The sequence below is a fragment of the Camelus ferus genome, chromosome 3 (assembly GCF_009834535.1).
Source record: "Camelus ferus isolate YT-003-E chromosome 3, BCGSAC_Cfer_1.0, whole genome shotgun sequence".
NCBI lineage: Eukaryota > Metazoa > Chordata > Mammalia > Artiodactyla > Camelidae > Camelus > Camelus ferus.
The window spans coordinates 7,757,276-7,775,719 of NC_045698.1; the positions used below are offsets into that span (position 1 = coordinate 7,757,276).

The 18,444-nt window shown below is 48.6% G+C and overlaps 1 protein-coding gene across 3 annotated transcripts in view; it reads right to left on the minus strand.

Moving 5' to 3' along the window:
- Positions 1–693: 693 nt before the first annotated feature.
- CTNND2 (catenin delta 2) overlaps positions 694–18,444 on the minus strand; it is an 886,845-nt gene continuing 869,094 nt past the window's right edge. For all 3 annotated transcript variants that reach the window (XM_032470087.1, XM_032470083.1, XM_032470094.1), the window contains exons 20-22: positions 15,399–15,530; positions 9,849–9,922; positions 694–2,567 (exon numbers count right to left, since the gene is read on the minus strand). In XM_032470087.1, the coding sequence (XP_032325978.1) occupies positions 2,307–2,567; positions 9,849–9,922; positions 15,399–15,530 (467 nt within the window). In that variant the 3' untranslated portion in view covers positions 694–2,306. The remainder of the gene's footprint in view (positions 2,568–9,848; positions 9,923–15,398; positions 15,531–18,444) is intronic.

Below are 18,444 nucleotides of genomic sequence, written 5' to 3' on the forward strand. Positions count from 1 at the left end.
ACTTTTAATTTACTTTCTTCTAGCTCTACCTCTGACTCCAGTAGCTCCTGGCTGAATTAGTTCACTGCATAACCTACTCTCAAAGAATCACAGGCAGCAGAGACATCCTTGGTCTTCAGGGATTGCAAATGTAAGGCATGCATAGACTCAAAGTCATAGACGAGATATAACATGACTGCTAGGAGAAGGACTTTTTGACACAACCATTAATTTCCCCCTGTACAAGCCAAGCTGGGGAATGAACCTTACTGTTGACTTTTGGAAAAATTTAAATCAGCTATTCAGTTATAGACAAGTCGTGTTGATACCACATCGCTGCCTTGATGAACTTTACCATTTCATTCTATGACAGGAATGAAGTGGAAACATTGTCCATCGGTGATACATATTTATGTCTCTGTACAGGGGCTGGAGTGTTCCTCCAGTCCGAGGAAACCAGAAAGGCGTATTCTGATAGAAAATAGTGCAACAAGATCCAACTTGTAAGTAACTGTAGGACAGCTCATATGAAAATTTCTGTCTATTGCTCTGTTCTGGAAATTAGCTTTTCATTTGCACAAATGTGCATGAACAAGAAATCTTCCTGATTGTTGTTAAATTTGGAGAAAGAACCATTAATTCTAGACTTTGAGCTGAATTAAACTATGCAGAGTGAAGGGGAGAAAGTTTTAAAGGAAGATGGCAGCCAGTTTCTTTTGTTATTGAATTTTTTATTTTTTCAAGAACAGTTAACATTTACTAGGCACCCACTGGCCTCAGTCTCTTGCATCTAAAGAGCAAAGCTAATTTACCCACAGCCCGTGTTCTTTTGAATGGTTAGCCTTACTTCTTAGTTCTGTTAACCACTATTCTAACATTAGCTTCAAGTTCAATTTTAGTCATCTAATCCATTATTGTCTACTGCTCCCTGCCACATGAACAAAAAAGTCTGGGGGGAGTAAGGCGAGCAGTTTACATTTTCTGTGGATAGTTCAAGTAATTGGCCCCAATGTGAAATTATTCAGTTGGCCATGGTTTCTCATGTTCTGAGGGCATAAAACATGGAAGGAAATGGGCCTGTAGAAGGAGTTGGTATCCAAGAATGTGTGAATGGGTGAAGTCCTATAACTTTACTTCAGCTGGCCTAATATCCTGAGTCACTAGATGGTCAGAAGAATAGATTGAGTACAAAAGGAACAAACTGATGTACATTTATACTAAAAACCAAAAACAAAGTTTGTACAAGATGAACAGCAAATGAAGTCGTTTCTATCAAAATAAGATCTCACACAGGTCATTTTTACACATACAGGGACACACACCCACACACGCACAGACACACGAGCAAGAATGTGTGTTTTGTAAGATAGGTCCTTGGAAACAGACATTCTTAGCAAATATGGATGACAGATCAATTGTAATTTATTTTCTTTTAACACTGTATCATCATAAAGAAAACTGGTATAAATGAAAAAATCTATTTCAAATATCTACATCTAAAATTTTAGGCAGTGAAAAAGCACTTTGTTGACAAGGAGTGTGGAATGATGTATGTTAATTGTCAGAAACTGCTGAATACCTTGCTTAGTTGCCACAAACAAAGTCACATATCAGAACGAACAATACTGCTAAATATTCCTTTTTTTCCCCATTTTTTTTTCTGTTAAAACATACTGGGAGAAAGAAAAGAAAGGAAAAAAAAAAAAAAACCTGGAAATCCATACATCTTTCAAAAGTTTGAAATTGAAGCAATATTTAGAACCATAGATGAGGAAATGCCGCGGCATCGGTGTAATATACACAACGCGTTTTTCTTCTTTAATCTGTAATGTACATCAAATACTTTACAACAACGCATTAACAAAAGGCAAGAAACGTCTTGCTGTACAGAGGAACCCCAATGCAACTTGAAGCCTAGAATCACAACGGACGAAGGGAGTAAACAAAGCGTGAGAAGCCGTCCCTCTGAAGTGTGTGAGCTACGCTGCCTCTGTGCTTATAACCCTCGCGCCCGTCACCCCGACCGCCCCCTGTGCTGCCTTCGGCCACATTCGGTGCAAAGCACTTTTTAGACCCTACAGCCTGCCCTACAAAAGTGTCGCGTGATGTCAGATTTAGGCTCACTTTAGCTTTCTACTGCCTTTCAAGTTAGCTTTCAACTCATTTAGCGTTCTAAAATAGCTCTGAGTATTTCCTTACTGGTTATCATAGCCTTCCTATGGAACAGGCTTTAACAAACTAAATTTGCAGGGGAAAAAAAAAAAAAAAAAGCAATGTCTGTGGTCTGCATGCACATGCACTGTTCCCGGCGCCGCGTGCCTCCCTGCTCACACCCAGGAGTCGGGGGAGGCCGGGTAGTGGCTCGTTTCATAGTTCAGTTCACTGTAGGGACGGGCAGCGGAGTAGAAGTCGACGTAGTTGCCGGTGGACTTGAGTCCCAGGTGCATGGTGTACTCGCTGGCAGGAGGGCGGTGGTGGACCTGGTCCTCGAAGAAGGACTCGTCATAGTTTCTCGTGGAATTTGGAAACGGCTGGTAGGTCTCGTAATCTTTTCTGCTGGGCTCCTGGGGGACTGGCTGTGCTGAAACCTGCCCGGGAAGGAAGATCCACCAGGAGTTAGTGTCTTTTCCCTTGATCCTCCCTCACACTACTGGATGCTCCCAACCCTCCCTTGAAGTCAAGGTGCAGGCGGTCCCCCAGGCATTCACCGGCACCACACTTCTCCAGAGACTGCCAGCTGCTCAATGACTTCCCTTTTTAAAGGTGATTCCTGAGTCCATGTGCTATCATTCTAGACGATCTGATTTTTTTCAATTATTATGGTAACGTAAACATAACATAAAATTTACCATTTTGATAATTTTAAGTGTATAATTCAGTGGGATTAAATACCTTCATTGCACATGCAACTGTCACCACTATCCACACTTTCAGAACTTTTCATCATCCAAAATAAAAACTGTCTCCATGAAGCATAACTCCCCATCCCCCTCTTTTCTCAGATTGTGGCAACCATCACTCTACTCTCTGTCTCTACAAATTTGACTAGTCTAGGTACCTTATATAAGTGGAATAATACAGTATTCATCCTTTTGTGTCTGGCTTCTTTCATTTCGTATAATGTCCTTAAATCAAGGTTCATCCATGTTGTAGCATGTGACCGATTTTCCTCCCTTTTTAAGGCCGAGTAATATTCCATTGTATGGAGAGACCACGTGTGTTTACGCGCTCGTCCGCTGATGACACTGGGTTGTTCCCACCTTTTGACTGTTGTGAATAACACTGCTATGAACCTGGCGCACCAGTATCTGTTTTAGTCCCTGCTTTCAATTTTGGGGGGTTATGTTCCAAGAAGTGGAATTGCTGGATCTGATGGGAATTCTACATTTAACTTTTTGAGAAATTGCCAAAGCAGTTGTAACAGCTGAAACCATCTGACTAGATAACCTCTTTTAAATCAAAGAGGCGCTCACCAGACGCTACAGAACACGAGGGGTTTATATTCACCCTTCCTGCGTCTCCCCATCACGTCTAGGTGCTGGAAGCCAGGCAAAGAGAAAGTGAAGCCGTGCACGGTCCAAGGGCCCTTTGGGTATCTTCCCGCCAGCACAGAGGGAGGGCTGAGAGCAGTACGTCTGCAGGATGGAGGCTTCTGAGTAGTGAGGGCCATCCCATCACACCTGCCTAAATGACCAGGTGCCACAGTCTTAGAAGGATACACAGAGAATCACATAATAAGAGGGAACCCTCTCCAAATAGTCTACCCTCTGGAGGACCAAAACGTTTCCTAACTGGGTTCAATTAAGAATAATGTGGAATTTTGAAGCCTTTGGTTAGGGGAGAGGGGTCTTCAGAATTGTCCGATGTCCCCAGCGCACTTCAGTGCTCCCTGTTCTCACTCCTGTCCTCTGCAGGTTACTGTCTGATGGAGGGGGCCTTGAGGGGCTCCAGGGGTCACAGGAGCCTTCAGGATACGTGAAGTGTAGAATTAGTTCCCTCTACCTGGCCTGAAGGACAGGAACACAAAGAATGTTCACAGCTGATCATTAGCATTTGTTTGTGGGAGCCTGGCTATCCCCCTCTCCCCACTGCCTCCGAGGTCCCTTCCTACACACCATGCCCCGACAGTGAGGACACCCGCCAAGGCATGGGGTGAGGGCCATCCCTCTAGACAGTGCGTGGTGACATCCACAGAGCTCCTCACGTGCAATGCCTCAGGGCGGGGAGGTCTGCTGGGACTGATGGAACACTCCTACATAAGCGCAGTTTGATCGCTTTCCAGCAGATCTGGTAATTCTGTGTTAATGTAACTAAGGTTCAGCGTGGAAACATCTTCTAGTGATTGGTCTGAGTTAACCGATAATGATTTGTAATTAGCACGCTGTGTGTAAATGGACGCATCTAACAGCCTGCCCATAATTCTTCTCTCAAGGGAGTGAAACTCCCTCTTTATTATGTCATTGATTCACCCTCATCATCGACCTGCTCTTCAAAGAGGTGTGAACTTCATCACAGCTGCTGTCCAGGACGTCCCACACCTCCAGTTAGTGGTGGCTGAATGCATGAGGTTTCTGTCTACCTGTCAAAGCCCACAGAGCACAAACGTGCGTTAACCATGAGCCCAGGCGTGAGGGGTCACTGAGGGCTGCACTTCAGCGTTGCTGAGCCCAGGGCTCCCCGAGTGCTGGGATAGGCTAGAGGGCCCTTTGCCATTCTTTGGAGAACAGAGTGCTCTGTTGAACCTCTCCACTCCAACCGGGTGCTGCTACCCACATGAAAAGCACACAGGGGGTGAGAGCTGGGAGGTCTGGAAAAATTACACAGGGAGGGAACTAGAATTTACTGTTTCTATTTCAGTGGGCGTTATATTTAACATTTAACAAATTCTTTTTTTGTCTAATCTGTATAGGTCTATATAGGTATGTATCTCTACATATATGTATGTGTGTTTCTGTCTATCTATAGCTATCCATCCATCCATCATCTACCTATTTATCTATCTCCTTCTCTCCCTCCCTCCCTTTCTCTCTTTCTTTCTTCCCATCAATTATCCACCTAGTTCCCACTTTAGAGATGAAGAAACTGAAGGTCAGAGAAGTTAAGACACTTCTGTAGGATGCCACGGCTAGTGGTGGTGTGAGGCTGGGATGTAAATGCAAATCTGGCTGACTCCAAAGTCCACCTTCTTTCCGAGACACGAGCACAGATTCAGTTGAGTTGACTCCAGACTCTGTGATAAGAAGGGAGGCCGGTGGACAAAGCAGACCAAGAAGAGATCTTGAGCACTTCTCTGTGCTGCTCTCGGTGGCCAGAGGAGGCAGTGCCGGAGCTTGGACGGTCTGCTGGGGAAGGTACTTACAAGACTTGTGGTCTCCTCCATGGTGGCTGGTGGCCCTCCTTTCCTTTCCTTTCCTTTCCTTTCCTTTCCTTTCCTTTCCTTTCTTTTCCTTTCCTTTCCTTTCCTTTCCTTTCCTCTCCTTTCCTCTCCTCTCCTCTCCTCTCCTCTCCTCTCCTCTCCTCCCCTCCCCTCTCCTTTCCTTTTCCTTCCTTCATTCCTTCCTTCCTTCCTTCCTTCCTCCCTTCCTTCCTTCCTCCCTTTCTCTCTCTCTCTCTCTCTCCCCCTTCCTTCCTTCTTTCTCTCTCTCTCTTTTTTTTCTTTTTGCACAACCTGTTTCAAATTTCTTACTGTTCTCTCTGGTTGGTGAACGTTTTGGGGTTGGGCACAAGCTTATTTTAGTCTCTTATCTTGGGGAATTGCCTTCTTCAGTTCATCTGTATTGTTCATGAAGTCCCATATCAACCCCTTCCAAGGCTGAGTTCTGCTGTTTTGGGAGTTTGTGGAAACAAACTACCCAGGATGGGCTGATGGTGGCACAACTGTGCTTGAAGGAGAATAGATTTGCTCACTGGCCTGGCAGTATGGACATTGGCTGGTAAGATGCATTCATAGTGGAGACATGTTGGCCAGGTTTCATAATTTGCCCTAAGAGAATATCTGACAGTGTTCAAAATTAGGCAAATGAAATGTTCCCAAATACAAGGAACTAAAATAAATGCATTTTTTCTTAACATGGCACAGAAAACCAGACCTCTGTGAAGGAAGTGGAACAATGCTCCTATACAGCAGTGGTGATTCTGAATCTGAGTGTCCGCTGTGGTCCGGAGAAGCCCTGGACCATCCGAGGAGCCTGAGGCTGCTGCCTGCTTTGGCTTAAGGCAGCGACCTCTCTGGGAAGGATGGGTATGACCAGCCGGCTCGCAGCACCATTGCTGGGGTCCACGCTTTTGGTGATTTGTCCTGTGGCACTCGCTCATGTAAAAGTCATCCTTGCTGAACGTTTTCCTCAGTAGTAGAATGTTTAGTTTAAGTTAGGAATGACCGTGCCCCTTCTCCACATCCCTACTCTGTAGCACAATGACAGAAGACTTCTTTGTGATTCCTCACTGAAGACTCAGGGCAGTCACTGTACAATGAAGGAGGCCGTGTGGTCAGGCTCAGTGGTTCTCAAAGTGTGGTCCCCGGCAGGAGCACCCGCAGCACCTCAGAGTTAGAGGTGCAAGTTATTGGGTCTCACCCCAGACTTACTGAATCACAAATTCTGGGCTTGGGGTCCAGTATTCTGTGTTTAACATCCTTCCTGGGGATTCTGACTCACGCTTGGATAGATCTGAGGACCCTGATACAGAGGAGGGCACGTAGAACGGGAGGGCAGAAGAACCAGGCTGGAGTCTGTCTCTCTAGCTTCTTAAGGTGACTGAGGACAAACCCTTACCCTCCTTGAACCCCGATTTCCCCAGCGCTGGGGCTAACTTTACCCACCCTGCCCCCGACAGCAGGGCTGAGGACACCAACGAGGAACTTGAGGTGCTGTTTTTGTCGTCATCAGTAATAATTTGAATACTGGTCAACGAAACACCAATCCCTCTGTTTCAAGATTATGAACAAAAATCCTATTGCCAGCAGGACACCATTAAATATGCTATTTTTCTTTATCAGTACAGGATGTACTGGTGGCCGTTCAGTAGGCTTTTTGGAGCGTTTAAGCACTTAACTCTTAAAATGATATCTGTGACCTGCCAACCCCAAACATAAAAACCAAGTATTGCCCAACTAGAAGGGGACCAAATTGCCAACTCTTTTGAACCCTTATTTCCCACTATTGGTTGTTTCTTCTAGGAGTCCTTAAGCTTGAGAATTCATTGAAATTGAGACTTGGGTGGCAGGTAGTCATGCGGGGAGTGTCACAGCTGAGTGGCCCCTGGACTGCCTTTCTGCTGAGACAGGGAAAGCCTGGCTCACAGCTCTTGCCCTGGCCACCCTCTTGCTCGGCCGTGCCTCCAGGGCTGTTGCTTTATTTTCAGATCTCTTGTCTTTCGCCTTGGCCCAGAGATCCCTCTGAAACTGGTTTCCCTTGGGGAATCACTTCTTCTCTAGAATGAATCTCTATCCATCCTCCTCTGCAAAGCCTGAGGTCCAGCTTTGACACCGAAACTAAATGGACCCCAGGACATCCCTCTTGGTTAAAATTTTCAAGCTGGCCTGATACTGAGAGGCTGTGAGGTGACTTTTGACCCAGGAAAGTTCTAAAAACAAAAGCCACCAGGGACAGCCGAACGTGCTCCCATGGGCAGAGGATCCAGATCACAGATACTGTTTACAAGGTCGTCTCCAGACCCACCCAACTAGAAGGGGACCAAACTGCCAACTCTTTTGAATGGTTAGGATGGTCTTACGTCACTGAATTCCCAAGAGGGAAAGCTGCAGGTAGAGTCAAAGCTTACTCCAATCAGAGTCCAAAATAAGTCAAATGCTTTATCTCTTCTCCCCGAGTCACTGGAGTATTATAATGATTCCTGGGAGATTTTTTTAGGTTAAAAAATTTTCTCTTTCATGGACATTTAAAAAATGTTTCTTGGTATTAGGATGGAGTTGCCTGCCCAGTTGCCCCCTTCCCTTTGCTGGACCAGCTCAGGGAATGATGACGGTGCTGAGCTCTGGCCACGGGGCTCAGCTCTGTCAGGAGCCTGCCTGTAAGGTGTCCCCTGTGCTGACAAGTGGCTCAGAGCTTGTCCTCCATCCAGACTTGGTCTCAGCACATTCGCCTGGGACACTATGGCCTTGATGTTTCACACTGAGGTGGAGCTGAGAACATTCTGGGGCATCCTGGGAAGAAGGCGGTGCTCACCCTCACGGCAGGGAGGCCGTCTTAGTGCATTGATGCCAATGTTCTTAAATGCTCAGAATAGGCTGGGGTAAAAAGGATGTGCCTCTTGGAACCATTATGGACTGTCCTTGAAGTCTAGATTGCAAGCAGTCCTTTGGAATCTACTGCAGCCACACTGTGGGATGCCAGGACCCTGGGCCACACCAGGGTGCTTCTTCACTGCCAGCAGTAGTGGGATCCCCTGGAGAGAGAGACTGATGTAGAACAGGAGGGTTCTGGTGATGAGCTTCTCTTAATCTATGGAAACTAAAGACCCATCTTACACTCTTGGATGCAAAACCAGGGTCCTGTGACATCCTGGCAATGTCTGTAAGAGCTTGAGATGATTGGCTCCCTGTACCTGACATTTGCTAAAAGAAAAAGCATTGGTTTCCATGATTAGGGTCGGCATTTCCATTTTCCTTTATGTCTGGGCAGGCACGTGGACCTCTGAATAGCTGGGGGCCACCCCCAGGGACCTCCTGTCTAGAGCTCATGCCCCTGTTTATGTATTCACTGGCTTCTCTGCTTTTAGCAAAACACCAGAACTGTGTCCTCCCCCTTCCTCCCTTAGAAATAGTCCTGTACCAGTCATTCCACCTGCTACAAGGGAGTTTCTTTCCTTTTCAAAGATGCTGCCCTGCTGGGTGGCAAGAACTGTTCAGGAACAGCACATTTCCCTTCCGTGTTTACTTTCATCTTTTCACTGCGATCAAACAAACAGCTTCCAGGTTTATCTTTTCAGTACAACTTTCCTGACGTACGGCGGAAATCTACAGCACCTGCAGAAGCCAGTCCTGGTAACAGTGATCAGGAGTCAACGGTTATAAAGAACGTCAGTCTTTCTGGGATGACCGCCATGGGGAAGGAAAAGCATGAAGTGGTCGATCAATAAAGGCGCAGAGGCTGTGCCCTTTTGCTTTTATGGTTCCTGTAGAACCACAAGGAAAATGAGCCTTCTACGAATATTTGCTGAATATAACATACACACAAACACAGATCGATCCTTTAAGTATCTACTGGCCGGGGCCCCTCACGTGTGAATGTGCACACAAATCACCCAGACATCTTGATAAAATGCCTCTCTGATGGAGAAGACCCTGAAAGGGTTAGGGTTAGGGTTAGGGGTCAGTGAAGCATCTCTTCTGCGTTTCTAACAAGCCCCCAGGTGATTTTGTCGCTGCTGGTTCCGCCACTAGCCTGGGCAGCGAGGCACAGCGCGATGCCTTCTGTTCTGTAGTTCACGCTGAGCTCGGTGTGTCTGCTTTATTGGTAATTGCCGTGGATAATGCATGCTCTCTTCCGAATGAGGACTAGCTGGGTTACAGGAGCTACTTGATCCATGTCTAGTTATTACACAACCTGTCTAGTAACCAGCATCTTACATTTGTAAATCTGGGGCTTTCTTTCAGGTTTTGCATCCCAGTAGAAAACTTGCTCTCTACCAACAGATACAGCACATGGTTGTGGTGAAATCAAAGACTGTTGTCAAATTTGAGGCTGTTCTGATGACTGCCACTGACCACGCGTACGCTGTGTCACATGTGAGCCAAGAGCAGCAGGCAATGCTATTTTTTCAGGTTTTCACATGTTAAATAGAAGCCCCGAGATATTTCACATGAGTCAAAGGGGAGCACGGGTGCAGACGTGCTGCCTCTCCTTTACCTGGTTGTGTTTGATGTCTTCAGCGGGCGCACCATATGAATTCCTGTACAAAGTGGAAATTCCAGTATTCTGAGCTGAAAGCCAAAGGGAAACAAAAGTATTAGCAACGGAAGCAAGATGTCAAGGGAGGAAGGATGGTTCTCGGAGCCTCGTGGACCATGCCACGTGGAAGCAATGCCCTGGCCCCGAACACGTCATTCTACATACAGAGATTAAGAAAGGAGAACAGTTATTCTATAAAATTCCCTGAACGTGTCTGCCTCTTGCAGTAATGTTCAGCTCATAGACAGGGTCAGGGCAGGTGCAGCGGACAGATGGTCATCCTGCCGGCTCCACTACCTTCTTTGCTGGTGAAAACTGAGGGATAATAAAAGCTTGTCCCCTGCATTGAAGCATGCAGGCATCCGGACTAGCCGCTTAGTTTTTAGCTGGAGAAGGACAAGGATGAAATTTCTAATTTGGGCACACAGAAGTGCTTGATTATCTCTGAGACAGTTCATTTCTCAAAGGCCTGAAGGATGGGCAGGAAGCAGCGCCTGCCTTTGCCCTGCGTGTCTGGGTGGCTGCAACTTTGGAATCCTGTTCAGCACAGAGACGGAAGCCCCCCACTCTGTCCCGTGACCATCCCGGGGTCTGGAGGAAAGGAAGGAAGGTCTCCTCTAGTTGCCAGCAGCTTCCAAAGTCCTGGGAAAGGTGCCCGCCTGCCAGCGTTCTCGCCTGTAGCCCTCAAGCCTCCTGCAGTAGGCCCAGAGGGAGGGCCAGGGCAAGACTCCCGCATAGCTGCTTAAAGGTCATGGTTTAAGAAAGCCCTGGAAAATACTGTCGAGTGTCATCGGGTCTAAAACACTCTAAATATCAAGAAAAGCTTCTTGTTTGCTTCCAGTATCTATGGGATCATGAAATAGGAGAACACACCATCTATTCTCACACAGATACAGGCCACTCTAGACACCAAGTCAGTATAATCTCTCATTCCACCCATGATTGTTATTAAAAGCACATCATAGCTGGGCAGTAAAACTCCTTTTGGGAAATTTTGCTTAGAACAGAGAACTGAGAGCCCATTTTCCACTTAAAAGACCCCTCTTGCAGACTCTGGCTGTAAGCACATCATTTCTGTCTCCGCATTACTGTGGAAACTCCCATCCCTTGCCTGGGCCACCACCGTACAGTCCTCCTCAACAGCCTGGCTTCCACGCTGCCCAACCCCGACCCTCCGTCGATCTCATTCCCAACAGTTGAGTGATCATCTCTTTAGACAGACTGGATTATGCCCCTCCAGTGCCCTGCCCACTGTGATTATGGTAAAAGTCAAGCTCCCGTTACGGTCCCTGAGGCTCTGTGGGATCGGGCCTCTGCCTAACTTCCTGCGGCATCTCGGGTTCTTCTTCCCTCGTGCAGGGAGCTCTGGCTGTGCTGGCCCTCCTTCCTGGCTTGAGCGTCCAAGTTCGCTTCACCGCAGGGACAGTGGACTTGGCTGATTCTTCTGCCTGGAACTTGCTTCCTCGGACTCTGGACTGCCTCTCCTTGCTGGTATTCGAGTTTCAGCTCAAATGTCTCCCCTTTGACCATGTTAGTTAGGGTAACCCCGCCCACCTGGCGCCCTTTACCTCGTTGCCCTGTTTATTTCCTCCATCACATTCAATGCCTGGTGCTGTTACCTTCAGCGAGTTTGTTCTATTGTTTACCGTGTGTGTTACCCCACTTCACCTACGAGACAAGCAGCTCCATGAGGATGGAGACTGGCGTGTCCTGCCGCCTCTGCAGGCTTCCCCAGCACCTGGGACAGCGCCCGGGGGGTGCTCAGAGTGAGTGCTTTACTTGCTGAGTGAATGAATGAATGAGTCAGCCTTAGAAAAATCTGCCTTCAGAACTAGAATTCTAATGCTGATGGAAGATGTCACTTCAAGGACAAGGTGAAGTGTTTTCCACGTTACTCAGAATAACATGCATTTTTTTTTGATAGAATGTGATCATAGCCTTGGCCTCCCTCCCCGTCGTGCTTGTGGCTTCTGAGGTAAAAATGTTTCTGCTGGAAGTTCTCTCCTCCTGCTCTTTGGTGCACTTCGCCTATTTAAAGGAGACTGTGGAGCTGAGATTGAACCTGTGGCCTTTGCAGACACAGGAAGCTGATGTCTTCACGGATGCTCTGCCCCCTGTATGTCTGCCCTAAGAGTAGACTCATAGAGAAATGCCTTTCTGTTTTCGTATAGGCCCCAATTTCCGACTGAATCAACATACTGAAGATTAAAATGGCTTTAAAAGGCCTAAGAGAGACACTGACAAAAACAGAATAGACCACTGGGTGGAAAGGCATTTGGGAAGCTCGGCTGGGAGGGCAAAATCCCCGGGTGAATTTTCAAGTCAGGCTGTGGAGCTCCCGGGCTCACACGCCCTCCTGTCACACGTGCTTCTGAACACATCGTGTTCCTGGGGAATCACGACCTCCAGAAGCACTGTAACAGCTCTGCATGCCTGAATGAACAGCTGATGCGGGCTTTCTGAGGACTCCTCGGCTGCAGAGAAACGCTAAGGAGAGAAGACATTTTAAGAGACTCCATCTAAGCTAGAAAGTGAATACAGAAAAGACTGGTGGGGGCGGGGGGGGGGGGAAGCCTGGAATAAAAATCTCAAAAGATCTGCATTTCTAAGAGCTCAAGAAGGAGATTATGACCCAAGCAAGGACCTGCTTTTTACTTCAAAGCTTCTGCAAGTTGCATTCTGAGGGCGAAAGTTTCTCATGGTTTTCCCACAGCAGAGGGAGTGCTTCCTTTGGGGGAAACGGTAGGCCATCCTCTGATGCCTGAGAAGCAAGGAAGATGGCAATTTTTCAGCTATTTTTCAATGTGCTGAGCTTTAAGTGTCCCCTGTTATTGGTGAGTGAGGAAAAGTACTGCTTTTGATGCGGAAGTCAGAAGAAATTTGAGCTGAGAGTAAACGCTTGAATCATGGGCGTTTGCTGAAGTGCTGCAGAGTAGGGGCTGCAATCCATCATTTTCACTCCCATGTGGAATGTCGGCTTCCACTCGGCTTGGCTGCGGACTTACTCATACTGCCGCAGAAGGGGGCAAACACACCCACCGGTCTCACCGCCAATACCCTTATCTCTGCCACCCGCACTCCCAATACCCCTCCCATCAACACCTCCTCCATCACCACCTCCATCACCACCACCATCACCTCCTCCATCACCTCCACCATCACCTCCTCCATCACCACCACCATCACCTCCATCACCACCACCATCACCTCCATCACCACCACCATCTCCTCCATCACCACCACTATCACAATCACCACCACCATCACCTCCACCACCATCACCTCCATCAGCACCACCTCCATCCTCCATCACCACCACTATCACAATCACCACCACCATCACCTCCACCACCATCACCTCCATCAGCACCACCATCAATCCACCACCATCATCTCCTCCATCACCAGCACCAGCCCCATCACCAGCACCACCAGCACCATCACTGTGAGAATGACAACTAACTTTTACACGGAACTCGTCAGCTTACAGGGAATCTTCCTGTATAAAAATATTATTCAGTAACAATCTCAGTGTTCTTCTAAGCTTGCCACGTGACTGATAGTGGAGTTTTGAATTGCATGTTGAAGTAAGTTAGAGAAAAGCATTTAAACCTCTAAGTAAGTTTGAAAAAATTACACAGATCTCAATATGGGGGCTGTCAAGGTCCCTTCCATTTACTAGGAAGATTAAACATCTGGAAACATGCTAGATTTTACTTTTTATTTTGTGATGCGTGTAGGGCCTGATCATGTAGCATCGGAACTATTTCAGCATAAACACACCCACACTGAAAAGCCTCCTGAATAATTCTACTTGGTAAGAGAGTTACAGAGAAAAGATAAACTTAAATAATAACAATACAGTCTATTTCACAATTACTCTTGTAATTATATTTTCAATTTCTCTTCCCAGCCTGCCGGTGATGTGGCCACCTAGGGCGTTAATAATCGAGAAATGAACGGGTCAGGTGAATTTGGTGTCACCATGGCTCCGGAATAATCAGTACAAATTGGATTCTAAACGGCTCAACACTAGGGACTCGTCATTCAGATTCATAACCTTCTTTGTTCGTGTTCGTCTGCAACGGGGGGCAACATTTACGGGGGAACTAGAACCCGAGCATGAGAGCCCTAAGGTGTGTCCCACACGATGAGCTCAGCTTTCCCACAGGCATGGGGTGAGGCGTTGCCTGGTGGAGGGAGTGTGCACTGAGCTGGGGGTGGGGACCACAAGCACCTGTTTGCAATGTTTCTCTTTATGCAGCCAGGTAGAGGCACCACGGAAAACACTGCCTCCGAGGTCAACACAGTTACCATTAGAGAAATGTATCCTAGACATCCTGGGACTGGAAGGCGTCTTAATGTATCACCCAGTTTGTCCGTTTTGCTTCCCTGCAGGTCTACGTCTAAACAATATCAGAGAAATGCACTTTCTGCCTTTAAGATTCTCCTGATAAGAGGGTCTCGGTGTCGTTAAGGTTTGTACCCCTTATGCACCCCAGTTTTATGAATGCCCTAATCTGGTCCTGTTCTGTTAAAGTCCTCATGGCCTATTTTTCAGGCAGGGCCCATCTCCACATCCCTGTGGCAAAGGAGGGTGTGGCGTCCCCCATCAGAGGTCCTGACAGTTCTGGCGGCTGCTTTCAAGGTGTAATTCCCCCTACATCAACACCGCCAGGCCCTGCTTCTCGGAGGAGGGGCAAGCCAGGATGGGAGGGAGGAGTGTGGGGAGCCTGGAGGGGATGATGAGTGTGGACATCGAGCCCCACCCCAAGGAGAGCTGCGGAGAGTGTGAGGAGAGCCGAGGGCAAGGCTGGCTATCAGGCATGCTGGGCTGGGCACGCTCAGTGGCAAGGGTACCAGTTTTGGCCTCCATAGAATCCCAGCTGATAAGAAAGGAGAGGCAATGGGTGTGTGTGAGGAGGGGAGGATGAAGGGCATGAAAGGTCAATGGCTCCTCGGGGAAACTGAGGTCTGCGTTTCTAATGAATCTTCCAGGGAGTTAGTCTGTCAAGGCAAAAGGTTGGTTTCATGTCAAGAGGAGAAAACATCTCAATAGCAGGTCTACGAATTTCCTGAAACCCTCTTGCCTGGCTCCTCTCCCCTCTTTTTCTCATCCTCTTTCTCTTCCCCCTTCCTAATGGGCAAAGCATGGTTCCACAGCACCTGCTGCCCTGGGTTACGCCAATGAAGACGAAATCTCTGGTGACCTCTTCCTCTAACTTGAGAGACTGTCATGAGCCGGGCAAAGGAGAAGGAAAGGGGCAGGGAAAGAAAGACTGGGGAGAAAGTGCACGTAGAGAACATTTCCTCTTGGCAATTTCAGGAATCAGACGCTCCACTGTGACACCGCTGGCTTCATCCCCTCATCTCCAGTCCCTGGGCATCTTGGCCGTCAGCCCTAAGAGCTGCCAAGCACGGCTGAAGCCCCAGGTGCCAGCCCTCCGCCCTGTCCCAGGTCAGGTCACCAGCTCGGAGGAGGACCGACCCGCACACGGCTGAGCTCACCTGTCATGGTGTCTTTCCTGGAAGTGTGTTCTCCTTTAGGTCCGTGGTAAGTGGCGTTGCTGCCAGTGGACTCATAGTCCGTTTTCCTTTCTTTGAGGCTGATCATTTCCCGAGGTGAAGCTGGGGCACTTGCTACATAAAGAAATCGAAAGGGTGACTCTCAGCATCTCATGCCATGGCACGCGGAGCTTTTCAAACAAACAGGTAAAGTCAGAAGGGCACCTGGCTCGGCAAATATCACCATGCGTACACGCACCTGCCAGGTTTCACCTTTGTTCCTTTGCCCCTGGTCTTTCCCATCCTGCCCTTCCTCCATGTCACCTGGAGCTTTATAGTTAAGGGGACACACACTTGGAGGCAGGGAATAAGTACGGGCTGTATCCTGGGACCATCTGCCTTAGACAGACATCCTTGCGGGCATGTGACCCACTCAAGGTGTACGGGACAGTTTTAAGAATGAGATTCATCTTGGTTTCTGTGTTTCTCTTTCTCTCTTTTCTTTCCTTTCCCCTCCCTCCCTTTTTTTTCCTTCTTTCCTTCTTCTTTCCTTCTTTAAACTTTCGATATGTTTCAGAGGTGCTATTACGGATATCGAAGAACCTCTGATTAAAAGAGATGCAGCTTTACTTAAATATTGATTCTCGCTGAAACTGCCCTAAAGGAAGGCAGAGGAAGCAAGTCTCCCCCAGAGAAGGATTTGTGGGGCCAAAATCACCCTGTCTGCCAAGGTCTCCCTTAGCCTACAGGGGATGGGCCGGGGGCATGCCCTTCTCCTGAGGCATATCCTCGCCCCAACTCAAATGCCCCAGCCATCTCTCACACACGCCTCGCACCCTGGCCACTCGCTGCCTGTCGGACCTGGGGAATGAGCCCATTCAACCCTCTGTGTTTTCATTTCTAAAATGATGGGTCGTAATTAGAGGATTCCCCTGGGAGTTCCATGATTCTTTAATAAACTGGCCCCAGAACAGAGAAAAATCTGAACTTGGAGGTAAGGAAGCAAACGAAAAGAGGTCTGGTTTTCTTAAAAGAGTGGGTGGGTCGGGAGCAAGTCAACAGCCCTGCCAACGCAGGTGTCGGGGGAAGCGAGGGGAAGCGTGTGCGCGCAGTGGGGCGGCGAGCCATGCGGCCCTCCCGCTGCTGTCCTTACACTCCCCGCCGGGCTCCTCAGGGATGCCTCCACATCCCGAGCTTGGCCAACTGCACCTCTCTCAGTCTGAGCTTGGGCGTGGTTCCCTTCTGCCCCAAGCCCTCCCCAGCTTCCGTGCTTCATGAACTCATGTAACCTTTAGACTCACCTGAGAACCTGGGGATTTCAAAATCCCATCCCAGACCGTCTGAATCTGAATTTTCAGTGGATGGGCCTCGTAGTCCAAGCATCCTTGGTGATTATTAAGGCTGGGCAATCTCTGGGGAACTCTAATTTTTAGGATAAAGCTCTCTTCCCTTTGTTAGTACCCAAGCCCCTCCGATCACGCCTCGGTTTACCTTTCAGCTCATCGCTCACCCCCTGGGCGGGGTCCCCGGCTCCAGCCCCTCGGCCTGCTCACTCCCTGCCTGAGCCACTGGATCCATGTCATCAAACTTAGCATCTTCTACGTGCAGAGCCCCGTGCCAGGCAGCGGGGACGGAAACACGGGTCACAGCACACTTGCTGAACTTGAGAAGCTCTTAATCGGGTGAGGAAATGAAGCCAGAATAAAAGGCGGGCGGCTCAGTGGATGTCACAGCCAAGTGCTGGGACGGTAACAGAGGGGCCTTTGCCCATCCTTTCCTGAAAGGACCCCTGCCCACCTCTCAGACCTGTCCAGTGAAATCGAGGCCCACTGCTCAGCTCTTGAAACCCTTGGAGGCTTCCAATCCTGGCTGCCCTTCAGAATTAATCACCTGGAATACTTAAAAAATATACTGACGCTTGAACCACGCCCCCTTCCTGTTCTAACCAGTTGGACCAGAAACTCTGGGTGTAAATCCAATGGGAAGACAGGGAAGAAGCCTGCAGTTGCTCCACGTGACTCAGCTGGGCCTGGCTTCGGTTCCGTGTGTCTCAGAACATGGGCTGCGCCTCGCTCCCTCCACCCTCTGCCCCGTCTCCTCTCTTGTCTCTCCATCCTCCTCTCCAGGGAAGGTCCCCTCCTGCCCCCGCTCCTCTGCTCCTAGGTCTTCTGTGTAGGGCTGGCCCTTTAGGAGTCGCTGCCAGGCAGTCACGAAAGGTACAACATTTTGGAGCCTGTTGACCAAAGCTGTTAAAGTTGGAACCTGATCTGGCACAGATGGTGGGGCTCACTAAGCTGTGTCGCGTGTGGAATTATCTCCTGAGACCTCACGCGCGGGGGTCCGAGTCTCCGGTAAACCAGGATGCTACTCCTGGAAAAATCAAGCCACGCAAGAGCCTCAGGTGTCTGTGATGCGCCTCGCCCAGGAACCAGCAGGCAGCGCCCCAGCCGCGTGGCGGGGGTGCTGACAGCCTGAAACGGGGCTGCTTCTCCTTCTGGGTGTCCTCCAGCTTTCCATCATTCCGTCTTCCTAACACTGACTGGTTCTTCATAACTGGAGCTTTGAAAAAGACACCATCCTTGTGTTTCCCAGACTCACTGCTCTTTATCTTTTGAAGAATTACGGAGATAAGGTGTATAAAGGCCCCTCCACGCCGCTGAGGCAGGTGGAGGTTTCTCCAAGTACTTGGGGGGGGGGGCGGTCCTAGTTCTCGTTCAGTGTGGGGCCAAATGTTTCAAGCAATGATAACACCACACTACAGATAAAAGCTTTCATGGGGCCGGGAGAGTGCCACTTATTTCAGTCAAATATCATCATTCACATTTCATTCCCCCATCGTTCCGACAGTAAAGCATGGTGTCAAGGTTTATGACAAACGTCCTCCAAGGCAGACAGGCCAGACTGCGGGGCGTCTTCTGTACCATGTCCTCTAAGATGCAGTTCCAGAAAATACTGTTTCCTCTGCAGGAGGAGGACAGCGGGGAGCAAGGAGAAACCTTCCTGAAATCAAAGCCTCTGTCAGTGTGTGTGTGTGTGTGTGTGTGTGTGT